Consider the following 11,512-nt stretch of genomic DNA (forward strand, 5'->3'; position numbering starts at 1 on the left):
TCAACACCCATATGAAACAGAACTGTAAACAGATTTTTCTTTATGGATATCTTACAAATCACTATCACTTGTCATATAGTATTTCATAACTCTTTTTCATTTATTCTCTCTGGCTGTCCATCATATAATGTTCACATAGAAACTAGCTGTCAATAGGAATATCATTCAGAAGAATTATAATTTCTTGCAAAAATCTGTCACAAAAAGAGGTTGCACATTTAAATTCCAGTGTTGTTATGGCAACGTCAGTGGCCAAACAGCCACATTTACTGCTGCAAATACATTCAAACATGCTGTTGACATGTAAAGCAGTGGCAACTATGCCACCATTTCAGCTGACTTTTTCTCAGAAATACTGTCACATAACATCCATATATTTCAGTGCTAGGTTGATGCTTAGCTAAGCTAACTGTGAAACACTTTAACTGACAGGACTCCGGATCAAATGTGTACTGTAAGGTAGCTTCTAGCTTCATGTCGAACAGTAAGTCAACATTTCCCAGAGAGCTTTCTTTGAAATCACCAGATAACGCTAAAAAACATTACATTTAGATTATATGACAAAGTGTTTATTTAATATATCTGGCTAGCTATAGCTGCTTGCTAACGGTTTAGCTTACCCCCGCGATTCAAAGTAACGTCAACGTAGCTGTAATTTATGCTTTGCTTACATGTTCGCATTACTTGGAAGTTTACTGACATTTACATACCTTGTTTACCTGGCTCAAGTGATTGCTCTGGGGTTGTTGTGTGAGCCACCACTTTAAAATTGTCGTATTTTTTAAGAAAATGTTTTCTTATGTCCATCTTCAAAAACTCTGAGTCCGACTGACAGTTTATTTTAAACATTGTCACAGCTCACAGGTACCTGTCAGCCAATAAGACAGATGTTTATTTCCATTCAACCCTCTGGCTGGTCTGGTGTCTTGCCTCTGTTGCATTCACTGAACACGGGAAATTACAATCCTGCCGTCCTCTCTTGTGTCATGATGAGGTTCAGGTAAAGCACGGTTAATGTATTATATTATTGACTCAATAATATAATACATTACTTTGAGAGTAGGCAATCTAGGCATATTAACACAATTAATTAAACATACTTATCACGGCGACGGTGTACTGAGATTTATTTATTTTTTTAATTAAAAATTTTATTTTATTTTTTTTTTTTTGCTAGGGGGCCCCTTAGTGGCTGCGGGGCCCTAAGCGGCCGCTTATGTCGCTTAATGGGTCGGGCCGGCTCTGCACACACACACACACACACACACACACAGAAGTAAAGTTTGGCTCACCCTGGCCCATCGAGCATGGAGGTGTGCAGGGGAAGAGAGGGAGGCGCGGGTCAGTGGTCTGCTGCGGGTCAAAGGTCGTGAGCGCTGCCTGGTCTGTGGCTCATGCTTGTCTGCAGCTCTGGATGTTTCCTGATCCAGACTCAGTGATCGGCCCAACGTCCTGCAACCCCCCCGAGCACCCTGGGAGGACAGAGAAGAAGAAGTCAGATGAACAGAAAAGATGCGTGTTTCTTCCAAGCCAAACACAAAAACCTAAATTGAGACTTAAAGTTCCTTTTTTGAACTTAGAAAACTGTAGCTGACAAGAACAACCCCACCACAAGTTTCATTTTTTCTGGAGCCTTTCATCAGCTCACATGATTTTCCTAAGCAGATGAGGTTTCCCATGGGTCAAAATACTGTTCAAATGTTCATTTTTTCTGAGCACTTAAAGGACTTCCCATCCATGTTTACTTTACATTTCAATCTTGACCTTGGAAACAGCACTTGGCAAATACAAATAGACATCCTGGTACTTAAGGGCTAATACAGGGAATCCTTAAAGTTCCCAGAATAAATGGAAGTTTAAACATCATCTTCTGGGAAACTCCAAATGGTAGGATGATCTTTGTAATGAAACGTGACAGCTGAGGAGGATGTTTTTCTTTGCTTTATAAATGTTTGACAAAAGTTATAAATAAGGCAAATTAGAGAGAAAACGTTCATTAAATAAGATCAATTTATTTCCCAAACACGCTCTTTTACCTCAACTTTTTCACAAGATAACACCTATCCTGTAAATCCTGTTAGTTTCTATCTGTTTTAACTCTCGGAAGAGAATATGTTTTTGGACATTTTCCACTGTATGCTATTCTAAGAAACTCTTGTCTTTGACCTTAATGTTGTCAAGACGACTGACATACAGTTTTAACTGCTTCACAGTCTTCTGATATGTGTCTACTTTGCTTATTTTGATGGCGATTATGTCTGAAAAAGTAATGTTTTCTTACCCTGTAGCATCTGTATTATGCCTCTCTATGTTGCTATGTTCTCTCCAGTCTTTTATCCACGTCCCTGTCTTTATGTCACCTGCCTCTTCAGCGGCTTTCTGTATCTCAGTTTTCTGTAGAGTTTGTGGTTGAGCTGATGTTGGTGGGGAGTGTTTGAATATATAAGACACTGCTGATGATGCACCTGCCCTTCTCTTATTCTGAAAAATCCCCTCTCATCCATCCTTATCTATCTTTTACTCACTGACAACACTGGAAAGTCCATCCCTGCTAAACCTCATGACTCAACTACTGTACCCACTTCAGTGGAAAGACCCACTTCCCGCTCTCCCCTCCCGTCCAACACTTTACTGATAACATGCGTGTGTGTGAAAACGAGAGTGTAACTGAAAGTGCGGGAGGAATGGAATACGTTTCTGTAAACAAGGCACAAGAATCCAATCTTCAACAGAGAGCACAGAGAGACACATTTTCCCTTCATCACAACACACAATGCCGGTCTGTGTCGTAAATTCCCTTTCTGACCCTGTGGAGCATTTCCCTCATAGAGATGGCATGAGCCGTTGCTAATTTTGCGGTCACACTTGGAAAACAACATGAAGGACACTGTGTCCCTAAAACAGAGTACAAGTCATCTGAATGTCTAATCCGGGCATGACTTTCTCTATTTACACATTTGGTATTCTTATTTTTTTTTTGGACTGTTCTTTCGAATCTAACAAATAGGAACATTTTGCAGGGTAGGTTTTGATATTCAATTACTCAGCCCTGTACCCAACCCTGAATGCCTTTTACCGCCCAAAAATATAACGCGAAATGACACATTAATGTTCTGTGCTGAGGTGATTCAATCGTTATTACCGTATAAATATTTGACATTTTTTAAATAAATGCTCTCTGTGATCCTCTTCATCTTTCAGGCAGGCTGAACTGAATTCTTATTGATCTTTTTTTTTATTGACCAATAAATGGTGTTTAATTGTGTACATTACCTTAATAGGTTACTTCAAAAAATCTATATATTACCGACTGAGAATAAGTTACTTTAGTGATACATACAAATAATTGACAGCTGTGAGACACATTGCTAAAAAAAAAAAGGAGTTGTTTTAATTGCCTGCCAGGTAGTTTGATTAAGATTAGCTGGATTAAATGTAGCCCTTTTATAAGAATTCCTAAAGTTCTGTGCTGTTGGTTTAAGAGCTTTTTGAGGTTACCAGATGTACAAGCATAATGAGGCAGCAGGAATGTAACGTGAGAGCAGAGCAGAGGAGCACAGGAGCTGGCTACAACTCCATCCAGAAATGATGTTAAATAAACCTCTAAAATAACAGAAAGCTGGTGTGAGTTCAGCTCTTACTATCTGAGGAGCATGGAGGGTTTTACAGATGGATGCCGGACAGAAACCATCTGATTTAGAAAAGGCTTTAGTGGCGGAAAGAACAACAGGATTGGAGCCGATCCAAACTATTGTTCTTAATTAATGTAATCTACCACATGTTAAATAGGGGCAGAGAATGCAAGCATGGCAACCCATTCCAATTAGGAGCGGTACACTGTATGATGACTCAATGGTAAATTGAGTGTGTGTGGCCTCCAATGGTGTGGTGTAAAGTAGGGCTATAGTCATGAACTGTGGCTGAAATGGATATGATACTGAGAGTTATGCTACTATAGCTAAGCTGCTGTCGAATCAAAGTTATATTATTCACGTCAATCATTTTGAATTCTAATAAGGGTCATTTCAAATGTTCATGCAATTAATACACTTAGGGAACTCTGTTTAAAACTCACAGCAGCACTGTGATAGTCTTTCTAACTTGAATGAATGATCGACTTTAGTGAACAAAATGTCATATTAAGGTAGTGATTACTGATGATAGCAATTCATTTGTAATTCACAAAAGATATGGTGATACTCCCATGCGAAAGTCCGTATTGTAATACAAATGAAGTTACATTCCATATAAAAAAACGTAATATCATACAATTGTGAGCCCCATTTAGGCCTGATTAATCACCTTTGAATAATCTTCATAAAATATGTGTTTTAATGAAATGAAGCTGGTGGGCTATTTACCACATGTCCATCTTTTGAGGGGAAGGTCTCTCTAGTCTCCATTTAGAAACGTTGCAGTCTTTCAGTATAGTATTAACAGCTCCCTAGCTTCACCTTTATGACTAGCTTCTTCATTGAGCTTTTTATCTCTGGTGACATTTGTTCTTATAAAGCTTCAAATCCAAAAGCTTTTTTAAGGCCTTTAAACAAAATCAGACCTGACTTGATTCAAATGAACTAACGTACGGTGGTGCTCTGCTGCTCCTCGTCATTGGCCTCGTCTGAGTGGGAGTTTTGGACTTCCTGGGTCCCCTCATCGAGGTGATCCAACTTTTCCCAGAGCAGATTCATGGATGCAGCAGCCTGAACACACAGGGCAGAGGACACACACACACACACACACACACACACACACACACACACACACACACACACACACACACACACACACACACACACACACACACACACACACACACACACACACACACACACACACACACACACACACACACACACACACACACACACACACACACACACACACACACACACACACACACACACACACACACACACACACACGTAAATATGGCTCAAGGACAAACTCTGGTGTTAACCTTGCACTGATGAATGCTGCTCTCGGAGAAATCGATTGAACCTTAACCAACACACACTCCTCTTCCTCATCCACCTACTCCACCCTTCATTGCCTTAAGCCTCCACGCACATGAGCAGCTTTTCAGCCCCACTAGGGGTACACAGTGTGCCCTGGACTGTGGAGGAAGTGACACCTTCTCAATGACTTGATTATAGAGCAAGGATGAGAGGAGCCTTGGATGAAAGAGAAATATTAAAACCAGGAGACCTTAATAATCTGGCTTTAAACTATATTTTAAAAACAGCGTTGGGCCAGTTATGTTAATGTGTTGTAATACATGTCCACTACATACAGCTCAGTTATGCACATACCTAAACCCTCGCTCTCCCTCTCTTTCCCTCCCCACCCATTGGTCATGGACTCTGACTGAGACACTTGTTTCGCTGGCCTTCCAGGAAATGAACAAACTGCTTTGTTTCTGGGCTCTGCTGCCAATCCCTGAGTCCCAGAGGCTGATAGCAGCACATAGGGCCCCTTTGAGGAGCATGAAGTCCAAAAACAGCCCACTCACTGACTCACACACATACATACATGCATGCACACAAGCAAGCCCTCACCTACCCAACCACCCACTCACACACACAAACACACCCTTCTGTCCACTCCCATTCCCAAACCCCATCATGTTGACCAGTTTAAAACAGTTCTGCAGTAACAGCTTTGGCAGTAAAGCCATTTCCTGTGTGTTACAGCCCCCACATCTCCAGATTCCTACACACAGGGACACAGAAGGCTGTCTATGTGCAGCAGGGTGCTATTTTTACCCTCACTGTGGGGGACAGAGCCGGGGCGAGGGGAGAAAACAGAAAGTGGAGGCTTTTCGTTGGCATGACTGACTGCAAACATGGACTTGGGTGGAGAGCTGAATTTGCTAATGTGAGCACCGATGCACACCATGGCGCAGACATCCATTTGCACACACTCACTCTTCACAGCAGAGTGCTCCCTGAGTTCATGAAATGTTAATAAGCTTCTGACCAAAGTGTTTACAGAGGATAGAGCTCTTAATGCATCACTATATATCTGCTACAAGACCATTTCATTATCCACTGAGCTGTCTTTGAAACACTAAAAGAGCCATTATCATGACAGGCTAAGAATATGAATAAGTAAGGGAAGGCTATCCGTGCTCTGGCAGTAAGTGCGCTTGGCAATACTGAAATAAGAAGCCATTTGCACATGACTAAATGACAATATAATATTGAAAGTGTAACGTCATAATTAGCTACTCTACCTCAATAATTATTCTGACAAATGATCTTATGGCAGAAGAGAGGATAGATCAGAAATCCTTTTTTGGTAGGGCAGGGGAGGAGTTTACAGTGTAACAGCAGCAACACAGTAATACACATACAAACAAATAAGTACACCATGCATGGTAAATGAATGTATTTAAAACCGCAGGCGGAAATCTAAAAGTATTGAAGGAGCCGGTTACCTTAACAAATCAGGATAAATTGTAAAAATAAAATAAGTGTATATTGCGCATAACCTTAATAATGCCTAGTGGATTTGTTAAAGTCTTTATTTCTGAACTTATGTGAGCAGTTGTCTCACTTGCTAACTTAGTCTGGTGATCTTCAAAATCCAGAGCCTTAATATACCACTGGACATGACAGTTGTGACTGACTGGACCATGTGTCCCTAACTCTATAGTTGTTATCTTTAACAATAAATCTTTAACACTTAAAAGTCACGCTCCTGTATCTATAAAAAAATATCATGGCTTGTACACTAAGGGGAAAAATAAAACTAAATGTTACTGCTAATTTGGGTGAGACAGTAATGTGCCATGTGCCTATAGACCATGCTGAGGGTCAAATAACAAACAGCGCCAACATATATGCTTGTCAGATCAACATCAATCTTATTGCAGTTTTAATACTTGTGTTTCTCTCTAAATTGTTACCCACACTTCTGAGTTTGACCAAACTGCCAGGACCCAGTAATTCAAGAATGTGGAACCACAAGGGGCCTCTTTGACTTAACAGGTATTCAAATGAGCAAGGCCTAAGCCTGTCAATAAGTGACTTTAGAAGCTACTTGGTCAAACTCTGTGAACGACATCACAAAAGGAGAGCGGAGAGAACAAATCCTTTCATTTCAGTCCAACAGGGAGAACAGTGTGCAGCGTGCCAGAGGGCTGAGGGCCGCTCTGACAGGTGTGAGAACGCGGTCAGGGGCGCGCTCACACTATTACTACTATGGATACCCGCTGGCACAGTGCATGCTGGGAGCTGGAGATGCCAGATCGGGCCAGGAGAAACATGTGAGGAATTTATGATTGAAGGTGTACCTGACAACATTTTTTATTCAAATCCCCGTTTTATTTAACACGTTTTCTCTTTCACTTCAAAGACTCGTTCAAACGATTATGAACTCTTTATCCCACAATAATTGAGCATAGCACGCTAATTTAAAAAAAGTAAAAAGAGCTGCAATGCTTTTCTGCTAGATATAAAGTGCTGCAGCAGGCTATGTTTTCTTAAGATTTCTTATTTTAATCACCTTGACTGAAACAGGAGGATGACATGCAACAAAGAAGCCCAGTCTGAAGTATTTTTCATATCAGATACTTCATAATTATACATCTATAGCCACTAATTCATCAGGATGTATTAACTACCCTACATTATACTGTAAAGTATATTAATCCATTGAATTGTTCCGAGTTGATATTAAGAAATGCTAATAAAGATTACATTACATTAACACAATGTAAACAAGCTCCTGGTGAATCATTTGAAACACCTTGCCGCCCTCTAGTGGTGGAAGTAGGAAACACAGTTACAAAATGTGCCTTTTTTTACTGTGGCTGTTTGTTATGTAACAATGGGAAAAGCACAGGGGAACATTATACAATTAACGAATGCTTAATTCCATTTTGCTGTTTTAGTTTTAGGGTCCTGGTACAGCTCATGCCTGCCCATGACTTACTTAAAACAACAGAGCCATTGTATATGCACAATAAGCAAAACATGCTTTTCCCACTTTGAGAAGTCCACATGTCTGCAGTGCAGTGTAACAAAGCAATGCTCTGGCACTTCTTTGTCTTTGTTATCACTCTCCTCCTCTCTTCTTTTTCTTACCTCTTCCTCATTGTTCTGAGGCGCTACCTCTTCCTCCTGGCTACCTGCGATCTCAGGTTCTTCCTCGTCGGGGGGCTCTTGCAAGCCAGATGCAGCGTTATCAGGCTGGGCATCCGGTCTCTTTCTCAAGAACTTCCTGCTCCAGTTTCTACGCTGCCGAATAACCAGGAATTCCTTATATTGTGACATCTCGGGAATAACATCCTCCTCATCATCCTCTCCCTCTTCAGCAGTGGATGAAGAGGACTCTCCATCATCAGAGATATCCTTGTTGTCCCTGTTAGCATCATGATCACAGAACACAATGGCACTTGGTTTGTGCTTCACTACTCTTATCAGTTCAGGTGAACAGCACTCTGATGCGTTCACAGATTCTGGCAGATGGTCTCCACTTTGATCCACGCCAGGAGCCATGTCTGAACTCTGTCTGCATCCACAGAGTCTTTCCTGAGCCAAGTCCAGCTGAGTCTTATCTCCATGGAGCAGAGGAACAGGTTCAGACATGGTTCTCAGTTGGCGGATGGAGCTTTGATTTAAGAACATTACCTTGCAGGTCACTCAAAGAGACACCCACAGCCTGGGGGTGACTTTGCCTGTAAGGCTTCTGCTCAAGCGGTACTGCAGAGGAGGCTCCATGCATCACTAGGGAACCAGTTCTCCCCTGTTCAGTCTTTGTGGAGAGTTTTCCTCATTCAGACAGAACCAGATGAGCTGTCAGGTCACGTACAGCTCCGGAAACAAAGCGTGAGTGGAAGACACTTTGGCCCACATTCCTGAGCTGGAGAGAAAAGGGAGAGATAGAAAAGAGACATGAGATGTAACTTTGGGCAAATCGAGTCATATTGTTCACACATGTGCACACTAAAGAAAATGCGCATCTATAATCCAGTGTCATTTGTTTCAGTAGATGGATGTGCGTGTAATGGTAATGACAATTAATTGTGATGGTGTGTGCCAAATCTAAATAAAAATATGATTATTATTTTGTATTTGATGTTTAGGTTTTTTGTAAACTCGGAAATTAAATGGTTGTCTATTACAAAATGATCTGTGAACAGTGTTGGTTTATTTTCTTTATGTTGATGTCTATTGTTTTGTGAAAAAATGTCTATAAGGTCATTTCCCTCTCACTGAGACGTGGCCAGGTACTGCATTAAATTACTTTAGCAGTAATTACTTCCCAACTATTTTAATGCTGTGAAGACTGTGCTATCAGTACTAGGTATTAGTTAAAAGGGATTATTTGGGCTGATATAATGTTTAATGCAACAGTCCAATTACACATCAACAGCAAGTCTGTCTTGATAAAACCCACAGCGCACCGCTCGGTAGCTCTCAGACTTTTCTTGGCGAACACATTTTTGCTCAAACACATTGTTTTTTCCTGCTGGATATTCTTGGCTGAGTTCAACACCCTTTCCTTGCCATTGGCATTTACTTCTTTGTCTTTTAAAACACACAGTGGTTGGTCATATAAGGTTAAAATATACCTGTATAACAAAGACACCATGTATGCAAAATAAACAGAAAAGTGCCCTACTTCAGACTTATAACTGTACAATAACGTTATACCATCTTAATGTCAATTAATAATCTCAATCTCAATGAATATGTAATCATGTGTAACTGAGACGGATTTATTTAAAAAAAAGTTTTAGCAAATAACACGTTGCTTTAAAAACAAACACAGAATGACCTTGTTTAACATACCAGAAGTATTGTGCAGAAGTTGTCATCCAACATTTGAATCCAACACATCAGTCTGAAGAACCTGGACGTTAGCACAAGCATCCAGCTGAGGCAACGTTACGTATTGCTTCTAAACTGCATGACGCCGATAATACAGAAAGAGTGAGGTTACCTCTGAACAGATATGAAATGCTGTGTGAGGGAAGGAGAGAAAAAGGAAGGCTTGAGGAATGCTTTCCCCTCCTACATTACCTCAGCAAGGAGACAGTGAGTTCCTCAGGCAGGTGTGTGTGTGTGTGTGCTACTTGTGTGCGCACATGTGTGGCTGTTATTTTGCACGTAAAAGCAAGCATATGCAGGACAGAAAAAAAAGATGAGATTTTAAAAAAAAGATCAATTATCCAAAAAAAGAAATGAAATCTGAAGGTATGTTGGGGAAATGATCAAACTGATTAGGAAGCTGCACATAAATTAAACAAATGAGATGTGTTGCCCCTCCCCATTCCTTCTTTCTACTTAATGCTTTTAAACATGGCTAGAGGCAAAGGGTTTTTCACCTTGGAAGCACATTCCTCAACATCATATGAGGTAATGCTTTAGTTTAGCATGATCTTATCATCTTTTAAATCTCTCAGTTCATACTTTTTTCTAAGTACAGCAACGCTCTAAGTGTTTATTAACCAAATAAAAATGATTTATGGTCTTCAAAAAGCTGCCGATGGACTGTGAAATTCCTCAAGTTTGCCTGCACACATTGGATTTTATGTTTTCCAGGTCAAGAGTAAAGACCTGTTATTTGTACGTTAACTTTGAAGATGACTGCGTGTTGAGGCCTGTTTGACCCTCACGGTCTTTGGGAGAGGAGATCTGGTCAACATGCAGGGTGTCCTAAGAGTAAAGCTATTTTAATCTCATTTGCTTACTATCAATAACATATATGTTTAGAGGTATACAGATATTGGCTTTAAAAAAAAACAACAAAAAAAAACTACTTTAAGCATTGTTACATCTCAGTGAAATATAAGGTCTTTCCAAAATAAATGAAATGAGACAATTGACAGTCAGTGGTTTCTCAATGTCAAATAAAATAGGTATGGTGAATTGTTCAGTCAAAAAGACCACAGACCAAGTTCCATTGAAAGTTTAAGTGAGTTTTCGGGTGAATTACCTTTAACAATAACTTACTTCACCAGTATTTTTAAATGCAAGGCCATGCAGCATATGTTGAACTATCTAATGAATGAACTTTATCCTGCATGAATGAACTTGATAAACTTCCACCAGCCGCTCCAGATGTTTCACTGTCCTACATCGCTGTGAGGATGGATGCCAATTAATTTGACTCAAACATGTATTTCAGTACAAGCTACGCTAACCTGCTGAGGCACGCTGCTCCATATAATAACATTCCTGTCATGGAGACGTATATTTACCTGGGTCATGCTGTAGAAAGGCGAGGGGGGGGAAACTGAGAAAAGGAAGGCATTGTGAGATTTGACATGTAGGCACAGTATACATACAATAAAACAATTACAGAATAGAAAGAGAAGGATGAATATAAAATCTTAGCTCTGCTATGATTTATTATGTTGTTAAGTAAATCACTCCCATTGTGCGAAGCATATAGTATTTTTCAAGACTAGCTAATACACCCACACTGAGTTATGTAATCTGTGTTATCTTATCCCTGTGTACAGTAGATACAGTGTAAAAAAAGACAACAAAACCTGATT

General features: G+C 40.2%; 1 protein-coding gene across 3 annotated transcripts in view; it reads right to left on the minus strand.

The window, feature by feature from the left end:
• stard13a (StAR related lipid transfer domain containing 13a) overlaps positions 1 to 8,798 on the minus strand; it is a 50,508-nt gene extending 41,710 nt beyond the window's left edge. The window contains exons 1-3 of one of the 3 annotated variants that reach the window (XM_079649069.1): positions 8,091 to 8,798; positions 4,587 to 4,703; positions 1,293 to 1,472 (exon numbers count right to left, since the gene is read on the minus strand). In XM_079649069.1, coding sequence (XP_079505195.1) covers positions 1,293 to 1,472; positions 4,587 to 4,703; positions 8,091 to 8,633 — 840 coding nt within the window. In that variant the 5' untranslated portion in view covers positions 8,634 to 8,798. Of the gene's footprint in view, positions 1 to 1,292; positions 1,473 to 2,281; positions 2,406 to 4,586; positions 4,704 to 8,090 lie in introns of those variants that run through there. The other 2 variants (XM_079649070.1, XM_079649073.1) reach the window with 2 other exon arrangements.
• Positions 8,799 to 11,512: the final 2,714 nt, after the last annotated feature.

This window comes from Notothenia rossii (assembly GCF_949606895.1).
Source record: "Notothenia rossii genome assembly, chromosome: 9".
In the NCBI taxonomy this organism is placed as follows: Eukaryota; Metazoa; Chordata; class Actinopteri; order Perciformes; family Nototheniidae; genus Notothenia; species Notothenia rossii.